General features: G+C 57.4%; 2 protein-coding genes across 8 annotated transcripts; one reads left to right on the top strand and one right to left on the bottom strand.

Annotated features, from left to right (window-relative positions):
- The first annotated feature begins 1,466 nt into the window (after positions 1–1,466).
- On the top strand, positions 1,467–7,710 carry CORO6 (coronin 6). Of its 7 annotated transcripts, none has more exons than XM_068976867.1 (10): positions 1,467–1,664; positions 3,110–3,232; positions 3,826–3,955; positions 4,061–4,242; positions 5,338–5,457; positions 5,899–6,003; positions 6,089–6,234; positions 6,639–6,696; positions 6,795–7,025; positions 7,115–7,710. In XM_068976867.1, the coding sequence occupies exons 1-10, from the start codon at positions 1,467–1,469 to the stop codon at positions 7,235–7,237; spliced, it is 1,416 nt and encodes a 471-aa protein (XP_068832968.1). In that variant the 3' UTR covers positions 7,238–7,710. The 7 variants fall into 7 exon arrangements, with proteins under 7 accessions (XP_068832968.1, XP_068832969.1, XP_068832970.1 ...); XM_068976868.1 differs by lacking the exon at positions 5,338–5,457 and adding an exon at positions 4,835–4,954 and having other exon boundaries at positions 6,795–6,996; positions 7,065–7,710; XM_068976869.1 differs by lacking the exon at positions 5,338–5,457 and adding an exon at positions 4,835–4,954.
- Positions 7,711–9,701: 1,991 nt separating this feature from the next.
- On the bottom strand, positions 9,702–25,360 carry ANKRD13B (ankyrin repeat domain 13B). Its single transcript, XM_068978123.1, has 15 exons — positions 25,247–25,360; positions 15,385–15,520; positions 15,126–15,250; positions 14,993–15,038; positions 14,257–14,400; positions 13,978–14,167; positions 13,835–13,901; positions 12,451–12,532; positions 11,627–11,691; positions 11,270–11,400; positions 11,018–11,175; positions 10,735–10,887; positions 10,435–10,598; positions 10,271–10,347; positions 9,702–9,939 (listed from the first exon to the last, which is right to left on the bottom strand). The coding sequence occupies exons 1-15, from the start codon at positions 25,358–25,360 to the stop codon at positions 9,702–9,704; spliced, it is 1,890 nt and encodes a 629-aa protein (XP_068834224.1).
- Between the last annotated feature and the right edge of the window lie 2,363 nt (positions 25,361–27,723).

The raw sequence follows: 27,723 nt of genomic DNA, 5'->3' as shown, positions 1-27,723 counted from the left end.
CGAAGGCCCCGCCTCCGCAGGTTGATGGCAGCGGCAGCTGGGACTGCAGCGGCGCCCGGCCCCGGGAGTCGCAGGCAGTGGCCGGCGCGCAGCCGAACGCCCGGGCCCCAGACGCCGCGGACACCCGGAGAGGCAGTTCCGGCGCCCTGACGCCTCCCTCGGCCTTCAGCGCACCGCCAAGCCCCTCCGCAGAGAAGTCGCAGCGTGAGCACCCCTCGGCCGGCCCAGGACCAGGTACTCCCCCCCAACACCGCCGCCGCAGCCAGTGGAGCGGGCGGGGTGTCTGGAGGGGACAGAGGTCTGCGCTCCCTCCACCCGCCCCCGCCACCGCCGCCAAATTCGGTCCCGGGCGGGGCGGACTTGGCGTCTATATTTGGCCGGACAGCGGCCCGCGCGCCCTCAGGGCGCAGACACCTCGTCTAGCAAGAACGCAGTGCTGGGGCCGGAGGAGGGTGCGGGGAGGCCGGAGGCAGGGCCTGAGGCCGGGGGCTGCAGAAGCGGCTTGAAGGGCACAAGGATGCCCGGTGCTGGGGAGGGGCTGGAGGCAGCGGCTGCGGCTTGGGAAGCGCTCGGTGTGGTGCCTGGGGAAGAGCTGAGTGCAAGCTCCTAGCGGGAGAAGAGGCACCTCACCCTCCCCATTCCACTTCTGAAAATCCGGCTCTGGCCTGGGGAGGGGTTCGAGGACACCAGCCGCAAGAGTTTAGCAGGAGAGAGGACCCAGAGGAGAAGTGGGACTGAAGTATGGCGGGCAAAAGCCAGAATACCGTGGTGAGGGCCTCTTAAGAGAAGCCGGTGCGAGAAGGGTGGGAGGAGGACATCTACCTTACGGCGCGTTCCTCCCACTCCCACCCGACCCCCGACAGCATGGGAGGAAACTCAGGACAACAGGGGCAGGAAGGACTCAGGTTAGCTGACAGGAGGAACTCCTTGGCAAATTTTTAGAAAAAGGCAAACCCCATTCGCCTAACCTATGCCAGAGATGCTGAACTTAGAATCTTGGGGGGCTGCAGTCCTAGCCCCTCAAATGGCCTTAAGCCAGGAAGTCTCTGATTCTGGACAAGACGCCTCTGGGAGATAAAACACTTCGGTGAAGAGATGCTCACCCAAGGCTGGCAGCCGGAGGGCAGCCTGGTGTTGAGGCTCCTCCCAAAACCGCTTGAAGGTCCAGGAAGCTTTCAGGCCCAGTTAGCTTCCACTGTTGGCCCCAGTCTAAGGGCCGGTCTCTAAGGAGAAGTCAAGTCCCCAATCCAAGTCCCTCGAACTAAGCGAAGAACTCCCATATATTAATCACCTTGAAGAAAACGCCTTGCTTCTAGGACCCGACTCTATATTAATTTATACCTGACTCTTGGCAAGATAATCCTTCTCACTTGCCACTCCCCCAACTCTTCCTCCCTCCCACAGCTACAGGACTAAGGACCAAAAGCATTTCTGGGCACTGAGATCCTTCATCTCTGCCCCCAGCTATGAGCCGGCGCGTGGTTCGGCAGAGCAAGTTCCGCCACGTGTTTGGACAGGCAGCAAAGGCTGACCAGGCCTACGAGGATATCCGTGTGTCCAAGGTCACATGGGACAGCTCCTTCTGTGCCGTCAACCCCAAATTCCTGGCCATTATTGTGGAGGCTGGGGGTGGAGGTGCCTTCATCGTCCTGCCTCTGGCCAAGGTGAGGGATGAGGGGAAGGAAGCAGGTGGAGGACACCGACTGTGACTCCTGGGGACTCCGGACAGCAGCCTGTGTTCTCACCTAGCTCCATTCCTAATTTGGCAGGACAGTCTAGGTGGACTGACTGCTCCCTATCCCCCAATTGCTCTGGGACCGATTGGGAGGCTCCCTCACCCCTCCCAGAACAGCAGCATCACATTGGTCCCCACCCACCCACAGCCCATCCCTTCTCCATGCAGCACCTTGTATCCAGCAGGGACCTGGAGGGGGTGATAGATAGTTGGAAGCAGTGGAGTCAGGACCTGGCTGGCTTCTGTTTCTGTTCTCCTGATGCCGCCCCCCTTCGTGTTTCTGGCCTCTGGATCTTTGCACCCAGCCCGGGGTGACTACTGGATTAAATCACACCCCAGAGAAGCACAGTGAGGACAGGGTCAGGCTCTATCCAGAATCCTTGGCTGCCTCCCCCTTTCTGGTTCTTGCAGTGAGGTAGAATGAGAGCAAAAGGCAGGGGGACATGACATATCAGGCCAGAGCCCCCAGTACTCCAGGGATGGGGGCCAAGCAATGACCATCACCTTTACTGAGCAGCCTCAAGGCCCTCAGCCATCCCTACCCATAGGCTGTCCACTCCACGGCATGACCTTAACCTGGATTCTGGCCTCTACACCTTGTTAAGAGAGGCCCCACAGGTGGCAAGGTCAGGATGAGGCCTGACAATAGCCAGTGATTCACTCCAAGACAATGCAGACGCCATCCAAGGACACCATCCCCAGGGCTCGAATTTCAGTGGGAGCCACCCCCTCCCCCAGTACAACCACCATTCCAGTGCCACACAGCCACCCCTCTTCCCTGCCGCCTGGTCTGGGTCGATGCCAGCCCCTGCAAAGGCCTCAGAGCCCCCACAAACATACCATAAAGATTAAAAATAGATGGGCCTCAGCTCAGGTTGGGAGATAGGCAGGCACGAGGAGTGCCTGCTGCTTGTGGTTCCAAGGTAAAGCCAGTGACTAGGGAGAGATCTGCCCAGTGCAGCTAGGAAGGAGCTATACAGCCCTGCACTGCATATAACCTTACCTTGACCTAGTCCATCAGGGGTTTCCCAGAGATATTTCAGGTGCAGGGGACAGGCCCAAGAACAGTGTCCTCCAAGGAGGTGTTCTTGGAAGAGCACTGGACTGAGAAGTCAAGTCCTGGCTCTACCAGTATCTTACTGTGTGTCCTTGGCTAAGTTATCTTACCTCTCTGCCTCTGATTCCTTGATTAAATGACTTAGACTCTGCCTTCAGGGAAGTAGAGGAAGTAGGCTGTCTGGGTTTGGAGGAGCAGAGAGGGGGTGAGTTCTGCAGAGACAACAGATAACATACAGTTGAGATGTAAACAAGTCCACTCCCCCCCCCCGAAAACACAGGAGAATAGCCCCATATCTCCTTCTCTGACCCCTGCAGACAGGGCGAGTGGATAAGAACTACCCACTGGTCACTGGGCACACTGCCCCTGTGCTGGACATTGACTGGTGCCCACACAATGACAACGTCATCGCCAGTGCCTCAGATGACACCACTATCATGGTAGGCACCGGGTGGATGCTCCTGGGCTGTGGGGCAGGGGAAGCGGGGAGGGCGGCCTCACCTGTGCTGTGTAAGGTGGTAAGGGAGGTGCTGAGTGCCAGGACCTGCCCTGCCCAGCTCCCAGGCTATTTTCAGCTACATGCCCACCCCCTCCCAGAATGCACTGCTTAGGACTAATTATAGCCGTGGCCACCTTGGAGCGAGAAGAGCAGGGGGGCAGTGTTCTGAAGTCTCCCTGCTCAGGGGAGTAGGGAGGTCTCTGGAGAGCTGACAGCGCCCCCTCCTGGCTCCCAGCAGTTTCCCGTGCCCCGGCGGGCACCATCTCATGTTGTCCTGCATCTGCCCTCTAGCCGGTGGAGTTGCGGTGGAGGTGGGGGATTAGGGGAAGAAGTGAAATCTCTCAGTCGTGTCCTGTTCTTTGCGACCCCATAAATTTTAGCCTGTAACCCCATGAACAGGCTCCTCTGTCCATGGGATTTTCCAGGCAAGAACACTGGAGTGGGTTGCCATTTCCGTCTCCAGGAAGTAGGGGAGGAGCAGTGATGAAGCTGGCTCCTCATCCCACCTACCCTACGCCTTTTCCTTCCACCCAGGTGTGGCAGATTCCAGACTATACCCCTGTGCGCAACATCACAGAGCCCATCATCACACTGGAGGGCCACTCCAAACGTGTGGGCATCCTCTCCTGGCACCCCACTGCCCGGAATGTCCTGCTCAGTGCAGGTCTGGGGGGCTAGGGAGGGGTCCCTACCATAGATCGGGGGCGGGGGAGGGGGTGGGAGTGGCAAAGGCAGGGCCCAGGTGATGATGTCTGGCCATTCTGGGCAGGTGGTGACAATGTGATCATCATCTGGAACGTGGGCACTGGGGAGGTGCTCCTGAGTCTAGATGACATGCACCCAGACGTCATCCACAGCGTGTGCTGGAACACCAACGGGAGCTTGCTAGCCACCACCTGCAAGGACAAGACCCTGCGAATCATCGACCCGCGCAAGGGCCAGGTGGTGGCGGTGAGTGCCTGGCCTGGCCACTCCCCAGCCCCTACATCAGGGGGCAGCTGTCAGGCCTCTGTACCCGCCCTCCCCTGAGCCCTGCTTCCAGCGCTCACCTTTTCCACCTCGATCCCAGACCCCAGTCCTCCCTTTAGCCTCCTGCCCTAAGTAAGCCCCTAGCTCCGCTGGTCTCTGCCCGGCTCCTGTTTCCCCCCTTCCCTGCATCTCAGCAGCCCAGATGAGGGCTGCCCTATTCGAGACTGAGGAGGGGAGAAGCTGCAAACTCTATCCTCCCACCAGACCTTGCATGAACCTGAGCCCCCGGACCCCTCTCTTCCCAGCCGGCACGCCTTCTTCCCGTGTCTGGACCCAACCCTGGCTCGCAGGCAGGCCCCTTTCCAACCTAGTTGACCAGCCGGGTGGAGGGTTGGGGGCCATCCCCGTGCATTGTCTGTCCCAGCTGGGTGGCCTGCGAGGGCGGTGGCACCTGCCTCACCAGCCTCAATCTAACCCGGGGCTCGGGCTGCGCGGGACACTGCCCGTCGGCGCGTCCAGCGCGGCGGGGCCGGGCGGAGCCGTGCGCGCTCTAACCCACTAACCCCGCGAGCAGGAGCGAGCCCGGCCTCACGAGGGCGCCCGCCCGCTGCGGGCCGTCTTCACCACAGACGGGAAGCTGCTCAGCACCGGCTTCAGCAGGATGAGTGAGCGGCAACTCGCGCTCTGGGACCCGGTAGGCCAGGCCGCACGCGCTCACTCCTTCGCTGGGTCAGCTGGGAGCGCCCTCCCCGGCCGTGGCCCGCGTCCAAGAGAGCCGAAGCGGAGCGGGGAGCTCCGGTCTGGGAAGAGCCTGGCCGCGCTCCGGGGAAGCCCACAGACATCTCCCCTGCGCTGAGGGCGTTTAAGGGCTCAGCATCTGCAGAGACGAGTGCGCGCCCCGCGCTCTCCAGGCCTGGGGCCACCCAGGGGGACCCCAGGAAACTGAATATTTAGGGCCCCTTTTGTCTCCGCCCCCGCCCTCACACCTAAGTCAGCAAGTTGGTTGCCCGGCCCTCCAGGCTTCCCAGGGCAGACAGCTGGGTGACGCCTCCCCCTGTCTCCTCCCCCCCTCCCCAGGAGAGGTTTGCGGCCCACGAGGGAATGAGGCCCATGCGGGCCGTCTTCACGCGCCAGGGTCATATCTTCACCACGGGCTTCACCCGCATGAGCCAGCGAGAGCTGGGCCTGTGGGACCCGGTAACGCAGCTGGACGCTTGGGGTGTGTGCCCCGGGGACTGGCATCACGGGGGAGGGGCCAGGCGCCCCCCACCCGCAGGGCATGCCCACCTGGACAGGGCTGGAGGCTGCTGCCCCCTTGGCAGCGCCTGCCAACCCCACACCCACCCCTCTGCCCAGTTTTGCTGCGTCGCCTGAAGGAGCCCACGCTGGCGCCCCTACCTGGTGATGCCGAGTCCCTGGGGGTGGTTTGCGGTGACTGCATGCGACGGCACAGGGGTCTAGGTGCGGGGGACCAGGAGTGGTGTCCAGAGGTTGGGTCTGCAGTTTCGTTCACCAGAGCTGCCTTGGGAGTGCGAGGGCGTCAGGGAGGGCAGGCAGCGTCCAGGAGCTTGGGGGCATCCGGAAGCGGCACCGAGGGCAGGCTGGGGCTAGCGGTTCACGCCTCCTGTGCTTGGGCAGAACAACTTCGAGGAGCCAGTGGCGCTGCAGGAGATGGACACAAGCAACGGGGTCCTACTGCCTTTCTATGATGCCGACTCCAGCATCGTCTACCTGTGCGGCAAGGTGCTGGTGGCCGGGAGGGGAGAAGGGGCCGGACGGAGATGAGGGGGGCCTGCCCGATACGGCTCTGAACCGACTGGCTTTGCAGGGCGACAGCAGCATCCGGTACTTTGAGATCACTGAGGAACCGCCCTTCGTGCACTACCTGAACACCTTCAGCAGCAAGGAGCCGCAGAGGGGCATGGGCTTCATGCCCAAGCGGGGACTCGATGTCAGCAAGTGCGAGATCGCACGGTCAGCAGCTTTGCCCTTCCTGCTCACCTGCCTCTGTCCCCACGTCCCATCTGGGAAGATGCGGGGGCTTCCCCAGGCGTGTAATCTTTGGAAAGGAGTGGGCTGGGTTGGGAGGTTGGGGTCAAACAGACTCGTTTCCAGTGCCAGCCACAACGCTACACGCTTGACATTCTCTGAACTTCAGTTTCTTAACCTGTTAAGGATGATAAACACCCTCTCAGAGGCGTTTTACCAGTTGGATGTGTTTAAAGTGCTGTGCATCGTAGGCGCCCCGCAAGTGCTGGCTTCTAACCCCTTCAGTTCAGTCGCACAGTCGTGTCCGACTCTTTGCGATCCCCCTTGGTCCCCAGCCAAAGTGAAGGGAGTGGGAGCCTGAGCGGTTGCTGATCCCCGCTCCCTTTTAGGTTCTACAAGCTGCACGAAAGAAAGTGTGAACCCATCGTCATGACTGTGCCCCGCAAGGTGAGTTGATCGCGAGAGGGTTGGGCAGAGCTCCGAGGCGGAAGGGAGCGGAGCAGGCCGGACGCTGCGCTTGTTCTCCTGTCTCCCTACCCCCGCAGTCAGACCTGTTCCAGGACGACCTTTATCCAGATACTCCGGGCCCCGAGCCGGCCCTAGAAGCAGACGAATGGCTATCAGGTCAGGACGCCGACCCCGTGCTCATCTCGTTGAGGGATGGTTACGTGCCTCCCAAGCACCGCGAGCTGCGGGTCACCAAGCCCAACATCCTGGACGTGCGCCCGCCCTCTGGCCCTCGTCGCAGCCAGTCAGCCAGCAATGCCCCCTTGTCGGTAAGGCCCCGCCCGGCTCCACCGAGGCCCAATCTGCAGCCCCCTACGGCCCCGCGCCCAACACCTCTCCGGTCCTCTGCGTCCCGCAGCAACACACCCTGGAGACGCTGCTGGAGGAGATCAAGGCCCTGCGCGAGCAGGTGCAGGCTCAGGAGCAGCGCATCACGTCTTTGGAGAACATGCTGTGTGAGCTGGTGGACGGCACGGACTAGCGCAGTGCCACCGGGGAGGTCCAAGCCAGGAGGCACATCGGGGCGGAGCGCCAGCACACCCGCAGGCCCCAGCTTTGGGTCCCGAGCTCCACACCCCGCCCCCTAGGCCTGGGCGGGGGCTTGGGAGGGAACTCCGCCCTTCGCGGGAGTTCTGGACAATTGCAGAGACTTGTGTCCGTCTGGCGCCCGCCTGGCTGCATACCTCATCCCGGATTTAGGCAGGAGCTGGCCTTGGAAGGGCCTCAGCAATGGTGCTGCACCGCAGGCAGTGTCCCCTTTGTTCCTCGCCCAGGGCAGAGAAGTGCTTAGTGTTAGCGCAATGCTTGGAGATGGTGGGGAGCTTGAGATTGACCTCAAAGCGGTAGCGATTCGACGGGTCTCCCCAGACTGGGGAAAATTACACTTCTCCCTCTAATCAGCTCACTTGACCCCACCACCCTGAGTGGTCAACTGAACGGGTGCCACCCCAGTTCTACAGACAGACACAAACATTGGCTGTAGAGCCGGTCCCCCGGGCTACACCCACTAGTCCATGGCAGAGGGCTCCCTTCCTTCTCCCCACCAACCAGAAAACTGGCAAAAGGAAGCAGGTTCCACCTCCACTACACACACATACACACACACCTCCCAGCCCTCTGCTGCACACACACACACACACCCCTTCCAGCCTTCTGCTGTACACACACACACACCCCTCCCAGCCCTCTGCTGTACACACACACACACACCCCTCCCAGCCCTCTGCTGTACACACACACACACCCCTCCCAGCCTTCTGCTGTACACACACACACACCCCTCCCAGCCTTCTGCTGTACACACACACACCCCTCCCAGCCCTCTGCTGTACACACACACACCCCTCCCAGCCCTCTGCTGTACACACACACACACCCCTCCCAGCCCTCTGCTGTACACACACACACACCCCAGCCCTCTGCTGTACACACACACACACACCTCCCAGCCCTCTGCTGTACACACACACACACCCCAGCCCTCTGCTGTACACACACACACACACCTCCCAGCCCTCTGCTGTACACACACACACACACACAACTCCCAGCACTCTGCTGTGGCCTTGACTCTAGGAGGAAAACAAGATGCTCTGAATGAAACATTTACCAAGTGCTCAGTCTCTGCCTCCTGCATGGGTGGGGATGCGAGACCCCCAGCCTCTGTAAATGCCACCGCCAGAATCCTGGAGGCCCTGACAGATGAAACCCTCGGCTCAGGACCCACCAGACACCCTCTTACTTCAGAGCCCTCCCCACTCTGAGGTTCAGAAGGAACCCTCAGCCTGCGGGTGGGCAGTCTTCCCCAGTAAAGGCAGGTAGGAAAAACCTCGGGTTTGAAGCCTCTTTTATTTGTGCCTCAGAATCAGTCTGGTGCCCCTGGCATCAGGGAAGGGGGTGAGAGGAACAGCTTCTCTTTGTTCTTTTTCTTCCATCCCTTTTGTGTCCCTTCTGAGCCTCACTGGCTGAGCCAGGAAGGCCAGTCCGAGAGAACCCAGACAAGGGTGTGCGGTGGGCCCCTGCCCCAGGCGGGGTCTGTGCTTCTCTGGGTGGGTGGGGTGGGGCAGAGGGGAGCCGGGGGTTAGCACCATTGGATGAAGGGTTTTAGAGTCAGCCCCTGGGTGGGGCAAGTGGGATGCACAACCACAGAGGGCTAGCAGCAGCTGGTGGGAAGGGGTGGGTAGTGGTGCCACGGCCCTGGGCGACCCCTGCCTTGTGTTTGCGCCGCACCCACTATGCCCCTCATTCGCCAAAACACCACGAGGGAGCCAGGCCTTGCCCAGACCTAGCCTCCTCCCTGATCACAAAAACGTGCCTTGGGGATGGGGACTCCAACCTCTGGCCACCCCCAAGAGAAGCTGGGACCACCCTGAGACCCGGGAGGGGTGTGGGGGCTGGGGGAGCCTGGCACCCCGCTAAGTGCACTTGACGCTGAAATGCGGGGGTGGGGGAGGGGCTGGGCCCTGGACGTGCTGGTTTGTGTCTGGGACAAAGCGGCAACACAGCACGTGGGGAGCTCAGCTGCATCCCCCCTGGGGATGCAAAGGCTTCACGGGCAGTGTCCTGGAGTGGGGTCAGTGAGCAGAAAGGAGGACCGGCCAGAAGGAGCAGAGGACGGGGACCCTGCTTCTCTCAGGACCGTCTCCCCCTCAGGACCGCCTGGTTCCACCCGTGGATCGGTCTGAGCCCAGGAGAGAAGAGTGGGAGGGGGGTCAGGATACAGCAAAGCAAGGGAACCGGGCCGTACCAGCTGCCTCCAGGGCCCTGGCCCGGAAAGGTACTCCGCGGCCGGGCCGAACCCCTCCCCGTCGGTTGACGGGTGCACCGCTGCGCCCGCGAGGCGACCCCTCCGGTCTCCAGACGCGTCTAGGCGAGCGCGCGCGCGGGGCGGTCCTCGCTCCGGGGCGGGTTCCGCGGGGCATGGCCTGGGCGCCCGGCAGAGGGCGCTACTGCTCGGTCAGGGAGAGCCGCAGGATGCGCTCCAGCTCCTCCTCCTCCTGGCGCGCGCGCCGCCGCCGCTCCTCCTGCTCCTGCGCGGACAGCTCCATGGCCAGCCGCAGCTGCTCGTCGTAGCTCCGGAACACGTGGCCGCCCGGGCCTGGGCGCGGGCTGGGCCGAGGGCTGGGGACCGACGCCAGGGCTGCGCGAGGTACGGGCTGGCGCTGCGGCGTGGGCGGAGCGCTCCTGCGGGACAGGTAAAGAGACGTCTAGGGCCCATCTGCCCAGAAGCGCGGCGGGAGGCAGCGTGGAGGCCCTCAGACACCGCGGGCCTCGCCACCCACCAGAGGATCTGTGAAAGCTCTCAGGCCGCCTTTGGGTTGGGAAAGGACGCCACCTTGACACCAGCAGGGTCCCCAATGAGGGGACCGTGGTTTCTCTGGGCCGCGGGGGGCTGCCCAGCTGGCAGTGGCCGGACGCGCTGTGGACAGGGTCCCGGTCGTGTTCTCTATGTGTGTGGAGGCGGGGGTGGGGGCATAGACGCTTCAAAACCCTCTCAGGACAGGCGGGCACCGACCTGTCCTGCCGGCGGCCTTCGTAGGACATGGGGTGAGTGCCCGGTTTGCTGTTGGTGAGCGCCTCCCAGATGGTGACCTGCGGGGCGCGGTTTGAGCCCGTTAGCTGTGGGGGCAGCGCCGTGGTCCCGGTGGGGAACCCTCCGCGCGGCCTCCGGGGACGCACCTGGTCGTACTCACTGCCCGCCTCAAGCAGGCTCTGCTGGATGGCGAACTGTAGCAGGTCGTCGTCGTCTTCGCGGGTGGTGGCCTCTCGCTGGCCGCCCAGCACGCTGTAGCCGCGCGGGGCCTCGAACAACGCGGGGGAGATCTCGCAGCCGCGGCACGAGGCTGGGGGCGCCAGGCCGGGGAGGCGGGGAGGGGGTCAGAGTGGACCAGACCGCCCCCTCCCGCCCGCTCCCCGGGAAAGCGCTGGTGGGGGCCAGGGGAGTGGGGGTAGTGAGTGAGGGCGGGCTCGGGGTCTCACTGGTGGAACTGGAGCTGCTGACGCTGGAGGAGTCGCTGCCTGGGGAAGGGGTCTCGCTGCTGGGACTGCCTCTCACCAACGGCACCGGCTCGTCACAGCCATTGAGGTTCCCGAAGGTGATGCGGGCGTTGAGGATGTGGAAAATCGGAATTTCTGAGGATGAGCAAACCCATCAGGCGCCACCCCCACCCACTCCCTCCCACCATGGGTACCCCCTCTTAACCTCCTAAGAAGCCCCACTCTCCCCAGAGCAGCTCAAGAGGAACGAGAGTAGAGGCCTCACCAATCTTGACGGGGAATCCCGGAGGCAGGCGCAGGGTAATGAAATCCCGGAGCTTGGCGAAAAGTGCGTTGCTGACGGCCATGAGGTCAATGATGGGGGCCACCTGCTCACACAGGGACAGGGGATGCTCCTCACACAGCCACAGCTTGGCCTTGAACCTGCCCCCCACCCCGCAGATACCAAAGGGTGAGGGCCATTGTAGAAGCCACGACCCCTCCCCCAGCCCTGCCCAGCCCCAGCAGGGGCCCTCACTTCTGTGTTTTGGTGGTCAGTTCCATGGGGCGACCCATGTCACGGTTTCCAAGCTCAAAGTTGGGGTTGAAGTACTCTTCTGCAGTGATGGCAGTGGGGTTGGCTTGGCTCAGGGTCTGAGTGATCAGGGTCTGTACCACACAGGGAGGAGCTCATGAGCCCTTCTCAGTTCCGGAGGCCAGGCCAGCCACCTGGTATTACAAGCCCCAAATCTGTCTCCTTTCCCCCCAACTCCCCACCACTGTGGAGCCGACAGGGCCTTGGGCATTGTGGAAAGAAAGCAAGTCCACACAGGATGCCTCCTCCTGATCCCCATCCACGCCCTTCTACACAGGGGTACCCCTGGCACACACTCACCCCGTTTTGGGGGCCCCCATGCTGCTCAGCAATTCCCAGGAAGGACTGCAGAGGTGTCTTACAACCTACGAGAAACACGACGTCTCAGAGGACACTGCAGCCCCTCAGAAGGGACAGCACCCAAGACCCAGGGAGGAGGCTGGTCCCTGGTGGGGAGGGAGGGTGGCTCACCCACACCACACACTCAGGCAGGCACCTTCACCTGGAGGTGCCTGAGGACTCCAAGGGGGCAGGGGCAGCTGGAATAAAAGTAGGCCTGGGGCTCAGGAGAGACTTCCCCAAATGTCACTCTTCAGGCTGTGACACTGGACAAAAAATACCTGGGAGCAGTTTGGGGGTATGCATGTGTGTGTTTTCCTTCGGGGGCTTCCGTAGTAACTTCATTTTGTTCTCTTGTGAGGTGGGAATTCCATTTTCCCACTTTAAACAGACTAACTGGTGCCCAGAGAGTCAGGTGTAGTATCAGCGGGCACAGAGAATTAGCAGCAGGGCCCATGTCTTCCTGCCTCCGGTGTGTCCTATTAGACTGGAATGGCTGATAGTATACGTGACATCCCCCCACCCACAAATCCAGTGCAGATATTAGTAATCAATTACAGCATCCCTTCCCATTGAGCCCAAATGATGCCTTAGAATCTTATCAGCACTCTAGGCAGCCACTACCAATCACTAGGGTTTGGCATTTTAATTGAAGCCTACTTGCCTGAGTAAGCTATCCGGACTCTTGCTAGTGTGTCAGAGGAAATACTGATTAGAGGGGCTCATGGAGCTGGTTCCTCCCCACACCCCTTTTCCCCATCCCCCACCCACCTCTGCCTGATTACCTTTGACCTTGCCCTTGTGCTGTTCTGAAAGATGCTCTGTCCGTGTCCGCGTGATGAGCTCCACGTTGGATGCCCCATATACCTGGGGACAGACGAGGAAAGGACTCACTGACAGCTTTGGTACTTCTGTCCCTGGCCCGGCCCCCAAGGGCATCACAGACATTTCCTTTAAGGAATGATCAGGGGAGGGAGGTACCGTTTGTTCCAGTCCAGGCCTTTGGGCAAGTAATTATATGAAGTTATTCATTCATTTTCCTATTCATTCAACAGACATTTTGTGAGGACCATTTCTAGGCCAGGCACTGAGGCAGGCATCAGGGATACAGTGATGAACAAGCATGGCCAGACATGATCCCTGTCCTCTTGAGGCTCACAGTCTTTTTGAAAAGACAAGAAGACAGTGGATGGTAATAACCCAGTGTGACATGTCCTCTAGATGGAGAAGCACAGGACTGTGGGAATAAAAAGCAGAGACCATAACCTAGCCTGTGAACCAGGGAAGGCCTCCAGGAGGAAACAGCAACAACATAGAACCCTGCACTGGTTAGCCTCTTCACCATGTGACCCCACGTGGGTGATGTGAGGGTCCCATTAGTGACTGTGGGAGACCTCCCTCAACAGTCTGCTCAGGCGTGAAGGCCTGGCTTTGGAGTCAGCCAGCAGATCTGGCCGACCTTGTGCTGGTTACTTAATCATTTTAAGCCTCTGCTTTGTCTTCATAAAATGGGCCAGTACTCTACTTCATAGAGTTGTTGTGAAGATTAAATGGGAAACCATAGAAAGGTTGATTAAAATCAACCTTTTGTAAACCATCTGTAAAATGGGAATAATAAAAGCACCTACCTTAAAGTGTTGTTGTGAGGATTAAATGAGTGTGTGTGAGATATACACACATATGTACATAGACATGTGTACATGTGTGCAATTGACACACATACATACATGCACATACATTTAAAATGTCAAAACAGAGCATTGCACGTGAATGTAATGTTTTTGTTTTACTTGCTACATCATGTCTGACTCTTGCAACTCCATGGACTGTAGCCCACCAGGCTTCTCTATGGGATTTCCCAATCAAGAATACTAGAGTGGGTTGCCATTTCCTTCTCCAGGGGATCTTCCCAACCCAGGGATCAAACCTGCATCCCCTGTATTGGCAGGCAGATTCTTTACCCTGAGCCGCCAGGGAAGCCTGAATGTAGTATTAGGTGGACCAGTAAAGGCCAGCTCTTCTCATCAGTTGCCTGTTAGTCTCAGGCTCTTCCCTCCAGACTGTATTGTCTCTGTACCTCCAAGGCTTAGAAACTGGTCAGGAAGCCCCTGTCCCGCTCACTGTAGGCAAGAGTGTGGTGGATCTGGCACCTCGGAACTGTGACCTCACCTTGGCTTCATACCCATTCACTATCTCGGTCTTCTCACTGCGCCAGCCCAGGATGCCTGTCTTGTTCCTGGGAAAGCAGAGTGGTCTAGGTCAGGGGGCACCCACCAGGCTGGCTCCAGCCTTCCCAAGGCACGCCCACTTACCTCTCAAAGGAGATGTTCCTGGTGTCCAGTTGCGTAGTGACGACAGGTGCAGTGAGCCGGCTCAGCACCTGCTCCTCCGTGGGCTGTGCAGCAGCCAGCAGCAGCTCACGGTCCTGCCCGGCCAGAGCCAGGGTCTCCGTGTACACCACGCGGCGGTCGTGGTCAATCTCCATAACCACGGCACTCGCGTCTGCCAGCCCCAGAAGAGCTCAGGGAGTCAGGGCTCACGTGGGGGTGTCCCCAGCCTCCCCACCTGGCCCTGCCTCCCACCTGCCTGACCTTGGCCCCTGAAGATGAAGCTGCGGTTCCCTCGCTGCCACGTCATGTGGTCAAAGCCCAGGAGTGTGGTGTCTACCCGAAGGTTCTGTCCACTCTTCCACACTTTGTAGGTGTCACTGGGGCAGATCTTGGACACCAAGGGCACTGAGTGGATGAGAAGGTCAGAGGTGGCTTCAGTTTGCCTGGCGCACCAAACCCCAGAACATGGGGGTCAGGGGTGTGTCTGGGAATGGGTAAGGGAACTGGTGGGAAAGTAACCTCTCCCCCAACCAGCAACCCCCAACAAATGCAGACCACAGTCACTCAGATAGGAGCAACCTAAAGTCGGAGACAGGCATGAGTCAGCCACCACTGAGTCCCTAGTATTCACCATTTAATTCATTCAATCTTGCATCCAGTCTTCTAACAAATATTTATTAAACACCTCCTCTGTGCCAGGCGCTGGGGATACAACATTGAACAAGACAGGACCCCTGCCATCTTGGAGCTTACCTTCTAGCAAGGGATGACAGGTAACAAACAGACAAATGAGCCAGTCATTACAAAGTGAAGGAATTAATAACGGAATGGAGGCAGCGTGGAAAGGCCTCAGGAAGAGTTAGTGTTGAGCTGAGAACTAAAAGGTGGGAGGGAGCCAGGGGCGTGCAGTGGGAAGAAGACTCCAGGCAGGGGAGCAGCAAGTGCAAGAGCCCTGGGGCGGGAGACGACCCGAGAGGCCCCTGGCAGTCCCTCTTACCCCAGCTAGTGAACTCCCATTTCATCTCCACGTAGAAGTCCTGGGCCTGGAGGATGAAAAGGAGAGTGGCTACGCCTGCACTGGAGACAGGGTTCGAGGGCCACGGTGGGGAGGCGAAGAAGCTGGCCCTCACCTTGCGCAGCTTCTCCAGGAGCACGGGGATGCCCGCCAGTCGCTTCACCACCCGCTGGTAGTCCCGGTACCGCAGCACCAGCTGCACCAGCTCCAGGTCCCGGGTACTCACAGCTTCCTGAAGCACTGGGGGTGGAGGTGGGGGGGTGGGCAACGTCACAGGGCAGGACCCTGCCTAGGGCTCCCTGCAGCCAACCAGAGGTGACGATATGGTGCCGGGAGACCCAGGCTGTGGGGTGGAAGCGAGCAGGGGTGCCCACCTGTCCAGCCGCTGCGATTCTCCCTGCCCACATCTGCGCCGTGCGCCAGGAGCACGCGGGCACACTCGAGGTGCCCCAGGGTGGTGGCCAAGTGCAGGGGAGTCCGCCCCCGGGGATCCAGCTGCTCAATGTCCACCTGGAGGAGGTGAAGCGGTTGCCCTGGTCACGTCATGAGGCAGCCCATCTAAGCCTGCCTCAGGATTCCATTAATGATGGAATCAAGGCAGTGTGGAAAGGCCTCCGGAAGATACAGCGATGAGCTATCTGTCTCTAGGCAGGCAGCAATCACCTAGTTGTCCTGCCTTGCCTGTCTCAGAAAGCAATGGGAGAGACAGGCACAATGAGCTGGGGTCAAGTGGAAAGGGGCTTGCAGGACAGGGCAGGAAGTAACTGTGAGAAGGGGAGGAGCTTCCTTTCCAGTTCACCTAGGTGCCCTGACTGGGCTCACTCTTCCAAGGTCCGGTGGTTTGCCTATGATGAGTAAGCTTGGGGCTGAAGGGTGATCTAGAGAGGCTACTGGCCAGGGAGGGCACCTGAGGCCTGTCCTAGGTGTCTAAGACCACACCTTCAGGAAGGGCCACCAGTTTAGATCATTGACATTATCACTGTGAGGTTTTAGCACAGCTGCAATGATACATTACCAGGAATAAAAGACTATGTTCATGGTACACCTTCAAATCCATGTCCTGTGCCTATGGGACACTAACATTTTTTAAAATAAATCCTGTTGTTTTGTGAATAGCAGTTATATTGCATGAGATTTTTGTTGGGTGATAAAACCATATGTTTATTAAATATAAACATTTAGATACACTTCAGGAGACTAGGACTTCTGTTTAAATATGTGAACTGACCACATGCATGTAACTACTCTTCTCTGCCCCAAAACTTGATTAAAACGCCAGGGAAAGGCTTCTATGCCGACATGAATAAATAACTGAAATTACCATCCCACCCAGAACAGAGAAAACTATTGCTTGAAATAACTGTTTTCAGATATTAGGCAACAATTAGTCCAGGACTGTGATCCCCCAAGTAAGAAAAACAAGGTGGGACCTATGATTGCCTAAGTCTCTACTTGGAGGAATATTCCAAAGAGCCATTCAGAGAGGAGAATCCCCAGCAGAGCCTGGTAGTCCACTGAGGAGCTGAGAGATAGCAGCAGGGAGGCTGAGGGAGTTAAAACTTGCAGGGCAGAGTTCCAGGAAAAAGTAAGCTATGTTTTGTTTTGTTTTGTTTTTTAAAGAGCTCCAGAAATCTGCATGTGGTTCTTTTGAGTCTTTGCTAAATATTAAACTTCACATTTTTAGAGTGAAACTGAACAAAACCAGGCAGAAAAGAAACAACAGACTCAAGGAAAAAAATTCTCAGAGTTGAGCCATAGCAGGGAAGCATTCAAGCTCCAGCCTGCTAGAGTAGAGAACTCTTGTTGATTACCCAGGGTATTCAATAGAGAGGTATTCAAAAGAAGGATTATACCTTAGAAGTTGTTCAGATACCAGGCTGTGTCCAACTCTTTGCAACCCCAGCCTGTCCTGAAAGACCCACCTAGGCCTAATTTTAATAAAGATAAAAAATAAAAGGATCAAATTGCTTTGCCAGTAACTTAAATTAGGCTGCCAGAACAAAGCCTAACACTCCTTTAAATGAAGACAGCAAAATCCCGATGCTTGACATCACAGCATTTACAATGTCCAACGTCCAGTTAAAAATTACTAGATATGCACAGAAGTAGGAAAATATGACCCATAATCAGGAGAAAAATCATTTAATAGAAACATTCTGACATAATAAAGATGAATGGCTCAATGTGCTCAAAACTTTAAAGAAAAACAACATTCACAAAGGAAAAATTAGGAGATAAAACGTTCTGAAATGAAATTTTCACTGGGTAGAGTTAATAGCAGATTAGACACTTCAGAATAAAAATAAGTGAATTTAAAGATACAGCCACAGAACTATACAAGCTGAAGAACAGAGGAGAAAAGAGGCACTGAAAAAACATTCAAACAGCCCCAGCAATTTGTCAGACATTATAAGGCATTCTAACATATGTATAATTGGAATCCCACAGGATCAGAAAGGAAGTGGAGGAATAAGACAAATTTAAAGAAATAGCCAAAAAATTTCCAAATTCCATTTAAAACAACAACAAAACAACCTACTGTAGTGAGTTGAATACTGGTGCCATCCCCCCCACCAAAAAAAAACACCCCAAAAATATATCTACATACTAACTGCTAGAACCTATTAATGTGACCTTATTTTGAAAAAGGGTCTTTGCAGATACAGTTAACGATCTCAAAATGAGATCAGCCTGAATTATCCAGGAAGGCCCTAAATCCAGTTTTATGTGTCTCTGTAAGATGCAGAGAGACGTTCCATGTGAGAGGAGGCAGAGACTAAAGTGGCGCAACCACAAGCCGAGGAACGCCGAGAGCCACAGGCAGCTAGAAGACGCAAGGAAGGGTTCTCCCCTAGAGCCTTTGGAGGGAGCGGTGCGGGTATCTTGCTTGAGTTTAGACTTCCAACCTCCAAAATGATGAGAGAGTAAATTTATTATTTTAACCCACCCTGTCTGGTAATTTGTTGCAGAAACTAATAAAGTGACAAATCCACAGAACCAAGGAACTCAATGAATCCCAAGGAAGATAAATACCCAAAAGCCTACACCAAGGCCCGTCATAATCAAATGCTGGAAACTAGTGATAAAAAGAAAATCTTAAAAGCGTTTTGAGAAATGAGACACACTATGTATGGAAGGACGAATACAGGAAATTCTACATTTTTTTAAAATCAGAAACCATGCAAGCTAGAAGACAATAGCATGAAGTCTTTAAAGTGCTGGGGGCGGGGAGGGGATGGGAATTGTCAACCTCGAATTCAATATCTTGTGAAAAATATACTTCAAAAATAAGGGGAAATAAAGATTTTTGTGGACAAATAAGAACTAAGAGAATTTGTCACCAGAAGGCATGTAAGAAATGTAAGAAATGTTAAATGAAGTTATTCAAGTAGAAGGAAAATGATACCAGATAGAAACTTAGATCTACACAAAGGAATGAAGATTGCCTCAGAAGGTAAACATGGGACTTCCCTGGTTGTTCAGTAGTTAAGAATCTGCCTGACAGTGCAGGGGTCTCAGGTCCGATCCCTGATTGGGGAACTAAGATCCCACAGCCCTCGAGGCAGCTACCCTGCAATGAAAGATCCTGCGTGATACAGCAAAAATCCCACCTGCCACAACTAAGACAAGACACAGCCAAATAAATGTTTTCTTTTTTTAATAATGCCAATAAAATATTTAAAACCCACAAGAAAGTGGCCGGAGCATTACAACTGACTTAGGGGAAGAAAGGGTACTAGAACCCAGCCATTCACAGAGGGAAACCCCAGTCAAGCTAGAGACCCCCACTTAGCACCCTTGAAAGGTGAAGAGCATGCAGGCAGTGGGAACAGCAGAGGTGAGAGAAAGGCTCAGAACTGAATACTGGGGGGCCTGGTTAAACTTTAGAACCCCTGGTTCCCTCCCCAATTTTGTAAAGCTGGGAGATGCCCCCTGCCCCCGCTTCTCTCCATGGGATGCCAGGGGGTTTATCCTCTGTAGAAATTGTGCCTGAGAGACTTCCCTGGTGGTTCAGTGGCTAAGACTCTGCACTCCCAGTACAGGAGGGCTGGGTTTGATCCCCGGTGAGGGATCTATTAATCAATGATCAAAGATCCAGTGGGCCACAACTAAAGACGCGATGCAGCCAAATAAATAAATAAAAATAAATGTTAAATAAATTGAGCCTGATATATACTGAACTTGGTCTGAGGATGAGGTCATGAGACTGAAAACTGATGAACAGTGTAAGTCCAGTCCCCACTCTGCCTGAAGTCCTCATCACTGGCAGCCAGGCTGCACGCTGCACTGTCCCATCCCACCCCTAGCAGGAAAGTGGAGGAATCTTTCTTGGAGAAACCAGAGGCACCAAAGACCTCTGGGTACAGACATTTGGGGATCCTAACAATAAGCAGGCCAGTCATCTTAGAGCAGCACCCATGTATTAATAAGCTCCACGTCTCCATCCTTAATTATGCCCTAGCTGCCAAGGGTGACCGGACACTGCCGGTCCAGAAAGCTGCCCAACATGAAAGAAAGATACCAAAGCATGCAGATAGGTGCTAAAAACAGAGGAAACAATTGTCGATGCAGGAAACAGAAAACTGGAGGCAGGGACAGTCATTTACACCCTCAGAAAAATACAAAAAGGAAACTGAATCCATGAAACAGAACGGGACTTTCTGACCTGTGCTGTTTTCCCTTGCTTTCGCCACTCCAGCTGTCCCTGGACAGCTTCCCCCGTCCCAGTTCCCCCATCACAGTAAACAGCACCTCAGGTCACTCCTTTTCCAGGGAAGACTTTTTCTCTCTTTTTCTCTCACCTTCCATATCTAATCCACCAGTAAAATTTGACCTTATAGGCTCTACCTTCAAAATAGATCCAGAGTCATTTTAGCTGTTACCACCTTCAGGCTACCCTCCTGGTCGTAGCCACCCTGTCTTGTCACCTAATTCCTCCCACTCGTCTCTCGGTTCCTTAGGTCTGTTCTCTCTAGGGCCCATCACAGGTACCTGTAAAATATTATTCCTCAGGTCCCGATGCCCTTTAGCTCAGAACCTCTCCGTGGCTTCCCATGCAGTTGAGGATAGAATCCTGAATGTCTCTGAACTCACATGCTCTCCCATCTCTCCAAGCTCCACTCTGGCATGTTGGCCTTCCCTGGAACCATCTTCTTCTGGGTCCTGGTAGCCACAAAGCTTCCTCCCTCACTTTATTAAGGCTACTGCTCAGATGTCACCTCCTTGGAAAGGCTGTCCCTGACAAGCCAGCTCAAGTGACAGTTGCTATTTGTCTGTCTGTTGTCCCTTCTGCTCCAGCTCTCTTTCAGCATTAAATTGCCTGCTTATTTCTTCACTGTCTCCCTCTCCTAGACTGTATGTAAGCCCCATAAAAGAACTGTCTGTTTTGTTCAGTGCTATATCCCCAACTCTGGACAGTGTCTGGCACATAATGGGTGCTTCATAAATATTTATTAAGCAAATGCCTAGATGACTATTTTTAAGGGACATGGGGAAGGAGGGCAAGGCAGTAAAGAGTAAAATTGATTAGCTAGTAAATAGCTGTAGAAGTATATTGTTTATAGTATGAGGCAAATAAATGAACTGCCTAAAGAGTTCAAAGTGGTTGCCTCTGGGGGTGAGATGCAGAGGTGAGGGAGGTAGGGAACTCCTTTGTCAAAAATAAAACATTTTAAGTGATTTATATAATTTGTATAACCTTCTGTTGGCATTTCTTTGTCTTTAAATATACAAGGAGCCTCAAAACTAAAAAAAAAACAAACCCCAAACTGTGCCCAGCCCCTGTGCCCTCTGAGCTGTAGCTTGGAGTCCACCAGCTCCCCAGAGAGGAGGGCAAAGCATTATTTACTCTCTGCCTCTTACAGGTTGAGCTGGGCCCCTCAGGGTCCAACCTGGGTGGAATCCTGAGTCCTGGGATAGGAGTGAGGCAGCATCCACAGATCCCGAGTGGGCTGGGTCACCGGGGTGTCAGGAGGAGGGCTTCCCAACGGGCCGCAGCTGAGCCATCATCCTCCCACCGGCCCTGCCCCAGATGCTGCTGCTGCTGCTAACAAGGCCCCAGGGAGCCAGCAGGGCCAGCCCCAGGGCTCCAGATGCCGCCCGCCTCCCCCTCCCTCAGGTGCTTCGGCTCCAGGCTGCAGAGGCCGGTACAGGCCAGAAAGGGGTGCCCGCCCTACCCCCGCTCCTCCGGAGCTCTCCTGGCAGCACTCCCCAGGGTCCCCAGGGCCCCGGTGTGTTCCACAGCCACGGTGAGCCCTGTGTACTGTCAGCCAGGCTCCAAAGAAGATCCCCTGCACCCATTCAAAGCTGCGCCCTCGGTGGAAGCGGCACCTTGCCGAGGGCCCAGGTGGGAGAATTCATTAATTTCCTCGTCAAAGGCCTGCTGCTGTTTAATTGCTGGAATGAAAAGGCTTCCCATGAAACCCAACCCCCAGCCCTTAGAGGATAGAAGCTCTGCACCCCAGCCAGCGTCAGCTGGAGGCCCAAGCAGGGACTTTCGAGCTTAGGAGCTGAGGCTCCCTGGGCCTAGAGTCTCCCTGTTTCCATTCAGGCCCCCGTCTGCACACACACACACACACACACACACGCTCCTGCATCCACAGGCACAGTACATGTGCACCCGAGTGTACAAGGGCATGTGTCCAGCTGCCCTCCAGCCTGCAGGCTTCTACTCATGTGTAACACACATAGATGCCAGCACATTTGCACATGGACACTCCTTGAACCCACGTGCACTTGCAGAGTATTTTTTGAAGTTGTTTAGCATTAGCAAGTCTTTTTGTTAGGTGAAATCTTATAAGAGCGCTACACAGTAAACGCAGGTGCTGGAGGAGCAGATGGGCTCCTTTCCCTGCTCCACCCCCACCCCAGGGAGGACAGCCCAAGTCTGGTGTGGCCACCACCGCTTCTGTGCTTTCCCACCAGGTGGGCCTGAGCTCTCTCAACGGGAAGCGAGGCAGGGTGCTTCCCCGTGGACAGTGGAGCTGGGCCCGTGGGGGTGGCACCTGCTGAGTCCCCCTCCATTCTGCCCCACGCAGCCCCTCCCCCTCATCCCAGACACATTGATTTTTGGTTTCGAGGGTTTGTGGCTCCCTTTCCCGAGCTTCCCAGCTCATCAGCTGTGGTGACAGCCTATACCGGGGACTGCCTACTTTGCCAGGAGATGCAATCACAGGTGCTCCTGGTCACAACAGGTACCTTGGGTGGGACAGCCTCTGTCTGAGCATCCAGGGGCCCCACAATCCCAATCTCACCGGGGTGTCAGGTCAGAGAGATGACCTGGGGAAATCAGGAAGGAGGACTATGGTGGAGGTGGCCGCCAGAAGAAAGAAAACGTTCCCCTAGGACCACCATCCAGTCCCCTCCAGAGTGGTTGCTGCCCAAGAACCTTGCTCTCCTTGGCCCTCCCACAGGGAGCTATTCCCGGCTAACCTCCACCACCTACCCCCAGGGAAGCCCAGGGACTTGTAGCTCCAGAACCAAGGCCATGCCCAGTTGTCTGGACCTCAGGCCTCATGCCAGCTAAGGGAGAGCTGGCACATCCGTTACCCTACAACCTCCTGCCCCCTCCCAGCCTGGCAGAGCAGGTGCATGGCAGAAAGCAGGGTACCCAGCAACCGTTGTATTGCTGGACATCGGCTAGGGGCGATCATGGACACCTCCCTTCAAAAAACCTCTGCTTAGCACCTCCCTCTCCCCACCACACCCTGCCGCCAGCCCCTGTGAACTTGTTCAGAAGGCTGCGATGCCATCCCCCTCCTCCTTGGCCAGCACTGCCCAGCCTGCCCATGGGAGGGCCTCTGTGGGGCTTTCTTGGAGTGAAGAGGAGACTGCTATGCCAAATGAAGACCAGGGAAACCCAGCTGCTGTGTGTTTGAGGAAAGCCTGGCTGTTTTCTGTGACAGTGGGTGCCAAGAGGACCAGAGATCAGGGACCCCGAGATGAGATGCCTGGGGTTGACAGGGTTTCATTAGGATGTTAGGTGGCCACCCCCAGACCCCTCACCTGCAGGAAATGCCTGGGGAGGGGGCATCCTTAGCTCTCCTAGCGAGTCTGAGGCCTGGAGAACTAAGCAATGCACATCTGGATGCAAGGATTCCGTCCAGGTCAGTCCTGGAGTCGAAACTCTGCCTGGGGGCTCTCCCACCCAGACTGACTGGCATTCCCTTCTTGGCACCCTGGTGCAAAGGAGAGGACTGATCTGGCTCCTTTGTGGCTGAAGAAGGGTTTATCCTCAACCAGTGCCCTGTATCCCCTCAGGGCTGGGATCAGGGCAGGCAGTGTACATTTCAGGAAGACACAAATTCACCAGGGTAAGGGGATGAGTGGGTGGGGTTGGGGTACACCTGGTTCCTGCAGCAGCCTGAAGGGACCACACTCAGTGGTCCAAAGGAGCCCTACCTGCAGCAGGCTCTGGCGCCCCTCTCCAACCCCACCCCAGCAAGAGGACTGCTGACCCAAGGACTATCAATCAAAAAGGCCTGGGTGAAATGGCCTTTTCTTCTAAGGCATTCTGCCTCTCTCCAGTCTCTGCAAGGAAAAAAGCACCCTCCTCTTGGGCAAGGGAGCACGATCAAGGTGTTCTGGACATTCAGCCACTAGCCTTCTGCCTAACAGTTCTTCAGCCAATCATCAACCATCCCACTGGGAAGTTCCTCTCAGGTCATACTTAAATCCCTCCAGCTGTACCCTCCCTCAGGGTTGTGTCTTCTCTTGCCCTCAGGGGAGGAAAGCAGAGACAAGCCAGAAGAGGCTGAACTGATTTAGCACCCTGCACACCACACTGCTTCCCTGTTCACACTTGCATCAGCACAACTGGGGTCTTTGGGAGGGCGTGGGATGTGCCTGGTTTGTTCATCTTTATCCCCAGGAGCTACCACTCTGACCTCGCTTCCTTTACCAGTCCGAGGAGCAACCTGAAGCGTCCTTGTGGAAGTGGAGGTAGAATGGAAGCGGACACCCCAACCAGAGGTGAAGGCTCAGGCCGCCCCACCACTTCCTGCGCTTGCCACGCACAGCCGGGTGTCGTGCAGTTCTGAGGGCCCGGAGGCCTACGAGAAGACAGGCGCCGACCCTCACCTCGCTTGCCTGGCGATGTCCTGCTCTCCACCTCACTCTTCCCTTGGGAAGCAGACAGCTCCTCAAACTGAACTTCCTGTGACTCAGGAAGTGGCCCTCAAAAGGCATATTCCCCAAGGGGCAGCGCCTGAGGAAACCACTCCCAGTCCATGGCCCCAGGATCGCAGATCCAGGCCAAGTCTGCAGGCCTCAATGGAGATACACCAGGGCCAGCTGGGCCCAGCTCCGGCTCCTGCCTCCCCACCCTGGAGGGCAAGTCGTTTCTGCCAGGAGAGCCTGCCTGTCACCTGGGCCCAAGGGCAGAGTTGGGAATTAACTGTGACCTGTGCCTGCCTGCCTCTGTCCTGAAGAATGGCGAGGAGACTCCATCCCTGATAATATCTTCTTGGAGGCCACCGCCCAGCCAAGGCTGGCTGACCCACCCATTCTCAATACTAGAGAACCAGGGAGCCGCTGTGTGTACAAAACCTCAAATCCTGTCGGGGGTCAGTGGGGCCCCGGCTTCCTCAGCACCTAGAAGCCAGGCCCAGCATCAGAGGGCAGGAGAGCGCCTTTCAGCACCTGGACAAGGCCCTCCAGGGCTTCACCCCAGAGGCTCTCCCTCTTCACTCCCCATTCCTGAGCAGGCGCTGGGGTCGGCGGCGTTCAGGGGTTCAGCCCAGAGTGAGCAAACAGATAAGCGCTCGTGGAGAGGGTAGAGGGCACTGGGTGGGGCAGGCACGCCTGGGAGTGTCCCGGCCTAGTCTCGGATCCTTGACCTGTGACCCCCTGCCTACGCAGGCCACCTCCGCACACTCACGCGGGAGGTGTTGCTGCCGGCCTGAGTGGAGCGGACTCTCCCACCGCGTGGAGCTCTGATGGAGCCGGCAGCCCCTCCCCGCAGCCCTCATTGCCCCGGCGGAGGAGGGGCAGGGCGTCCCCTACCCCAATCAGGGAGGGTTCGGAGCACGTGTGGACCGCCCGGCCGGGCCGGAGCGGAGCGAGCGGGGGCCGCTCCCATCATCCTCTCCAGGTCAACAGCACAAATGCGGCGCCGGCGAACAAAGAAGCGCTGCAAACTCGCCAGGGGGGCGGGACAGCCCGCGCCGCGCCCCCTCCCCAAGCCGGGCGGGCTTGCCGGGCCGTGGGGTCCTCGCGGCGCCCCGACGGCGCTCTTACCTGGCCGGCGCGGACCTCTTTCTCCAGCTCGCGGTGGCGGTTGTGCCACACGAGGTAGTGTAGCGGGTACTTGCCCTCGGGCCCCTTCCTGGCGGAGGCGTTGGCGGGGATCATCGCCCGCTCCTCATACCGGGGCCGCGGCGCCCGGCCCGGAAGGAGGGACGGCGCCAGAGCCGGGGCCCGGGGCCGCGGGGCGGGGGGCCGGCGCTGCCTGCTCGCAGGGCTGCGGCTCGGGCATGTGCGAGCGGCGCCGGCGGGCGGGGGTGGCGCGGTGCGGGCGGCGCGGGCCGCGGGCGTCCTCGCGAGGCGGCGGCGGCGGGCGACGCGGAGAGGCCCCCACCCGCCCGCGGAGGGCGCGGGCACTCGGCGGCGCGGCGCGGACTCGCGCCTTGCCTCCCACACCCCCGCGCACAAAGACGCCGCTCGGCGGAGGGAGCAGGCGCCCGCAGCGGGCGCGGGGGCGCTCGGGGCGCGGGCCCCAGGGACGCCGCCGCCGCAGGGACGCGCGCCCGCGGCCCCCGGCACCCCGCAGCTGCATAGCCGGGCCCTCAGCCCGAGCGATCGGCTAGGGATGCGGGGATGCGGGGATGCGGGGGAGAGAGGAGGGGGACGCGGATGCCCTGGGCAGCGCTTGTTATCACTGGGCCCCGCGGCATCATGGGGCTTGTAGTCCGCCTCGTGGAACTAGGGGGTGGTGAGTGGCCGGAGAGTGTCCCGCACTGTCCCCCTGATCCACTGAGACAGTGGGGAGTCAGGCCTGGCCGGGTCGGAGGCAGTGTCCTGACGTCTGATGGACTGGGGTGCACCCTCACCCCCTGGCATTTTGCCTTTCGCTGGGGAGGGACGGGGTTACAGGCCTTCCTCAAGCATTACGGGGCGCGGGAAGGTGTGGCCTTCAGGCTTGAGTTTGAGTCCCAGTGGAACGTGAGCAGGATCCAGATTCCAAGAAAAGAGTGACTGGTGGAAAGAGTCGAGAAAGATGCGGGGCGTTAGTGTGCAGTGCCAAGGGTCATTGGAGCAACCAGAAATCTGGCATCTGAAATACTACGTAGGAGTCTTCCTGCCTTCTTTTAAAATTAAACTCCATCTTCTGCATTTGACTTTAGAAAGACGGTGTCTATTAAGGATGGGAGAACACACCCCTCCCCCCATACACTGCTCTCTGCAAGGACCTGAGTAGGGCTGCGTGCGCAGAGACTGCAGCAGGTGGCAGCTCCCCACCTCCACCCCGTGTGGTCCCCTCTGGAGAGGAAGCACTGGTTCCAAAGACTATCTCCTTCCTGAATAACTCCAGGGCAGAGGGATCTTTCCAGAAGGGTGCTTGCAGATGCCTCGATAAAAGTGAAATTGCCCTCCAGGCCAGCCTATTGCAGGAGCTAGAAGGACCTGGGGCTTGGCCCAGCCCCTGGAGTCGGGGAGGGACTGGGGTGTCCGAGGGAACCTGAATTCCTATTCCTCCTTACTAACTGCCTGACCTTAGGCAAATTGCTTAAATTTTCTCAGACCACTCATCTCTAAAATGTGTCTCTAATACTACCTCTTGGGGTTAGCTAAGGATGGCTACTGACCTGGAAATGATGCATCCCTCCCCTCACCAAGCCCACTGGGCCAGGTGGCGGGACCAGGCACTGCGCCTTCTGGAGCCCACCTTAGGACAAGACAGGAATCAGGGATTCCATACCAGCCCCACTTAGAACAATCCAAGAAGCGTTTGTGTGGGAGGTGCTAGCGAAAGCTTGCAAACTCTCCGTGCCTCTCTCAGGTTTCTTTGTGTGGTCTTCTCTCGTTCCTCCTCCACACCCTGCGGTGCCAGGCCCCGGCGCGGAACGATGAAGGAGGAGTGGACTGCCTCGCCCCTTTCTCCAGGCTGGGAGGAGCCAGTTGGCATCTCCCGCCGCCGGGGACCGCTGCCCACCTCCACCACGAGGGGTCACCAGAGTGCCGTGGCTGCAGCCGGAGTTGGGGAGGGGGCTGGAGCGGGGAAGGGACGGCCAGGAGTGGCCAGGAGAATGCCTGTACATTTCCTCATTAAATTGTTTTTTACAATCTCGTTGTGATCCTCTTTAACTGTCTTGCTTCCTGAGATGGCGAGGTCTCCAAAGGGAAATTTGGAAACCCTTTTATCCCTAAGCCCCAGGCCCAGAGAAGCTCGTCTGTGGCGGGCCTGGGGGCTTCGGGAACAAAGTTTGGAGAGTGGATCCGTGCTTCGGCCACTCCCCGGTAGTCCCAGGGCCAACCAGGAGATGGGGCTAGCGGGGTCGGGGGAACCGAGTGACTCATCCGTCTTCCTCTGAAAAGGCTTGGAGCTCAAGGAGGCGGGGAGCTCAGCCTGGATTGGGGGGGTGGGGGGGGGCGGCATCCTCTGGGCAGCCGGAGTTTCTCTTTTCGCCAAGTGGCCCTGGACTCTAAACCCAGGTCGCTTTTCCCCAGCCTGCGCGCTCCAGCTGCCACGTGCTCGAGACGCGCCCACACAGCAG

Source organism: Capricornis sumatraensis, chromosome 8 (assembly GCF_032405125.1).
Source record: "Capricornis sumatraensis isolate serow.1 chromosome 8, serow.2, whole genome shotgun sequence".
Lineage (NCBI taxonomy): Eukaryota > Metazoa > Chordata > Mammalia > Artiodactyla > Bovidae > Capricornis > Capricornis sumatraensis.
Note: the sequence above shows the minus strand (reverse complement) of the source record. Positions and strands in the feature narration are given on the sequence as shown.

What these genes read in the sequence shown, in the direction of transcription:
- ANKRD13B (XM_068978123.1), bottom strand. Translation starts at nt 25,360, where the DNA reads ATGATCCCCGCCAACGCCTCCGCCAGGAAGGGGCCCGAGGGCAAGTAC. An exon ending in AAGAGGTCCGCGCCGGCCAG is followed by an intron (nt 15,521 to 25,246) that starts GTAAGAGCGCCG and finishes CACCTCCTCCAG; the next exon opens with GTGGACATTGAGCAGCTGGA. An exon ending in CGGGCAGTGAGTACGACCAG is followed by an intron (nt 10,348 to 10,434) that starts GTGCGTCCCCGG and finishes CGCGCCCCGCAG; the next exon opens with GTCACCATCTGGGAGGCGCT.
- CORO6 (XM_068976868.1), top strand. Translation starts at nt 1,467, where the DNA reads ATGAGCCGGCGCGTGGTTCGGCAGAGCAAGTTCCGCCACGTGTTTGGA. An exon ending in GCAAGGGCCAGGTGGTGGCG is followed by an intron (nt 4,243 to 4,834) that starts GTGAGTGCCTGG and finishes CCCCGCGAGCAG; the next exon opens with GAGCGAGCCCGGCCTCACGA. An exon ending in AGCAAGTGCGAGATCGCACG is followed by an intron (nt 6,235 to 6,638) that starts GTCAGCAGCTTT and finishes GCTCCCTTTTAG; the next exon opens with GTTCTACAAGCTGCACGAAA.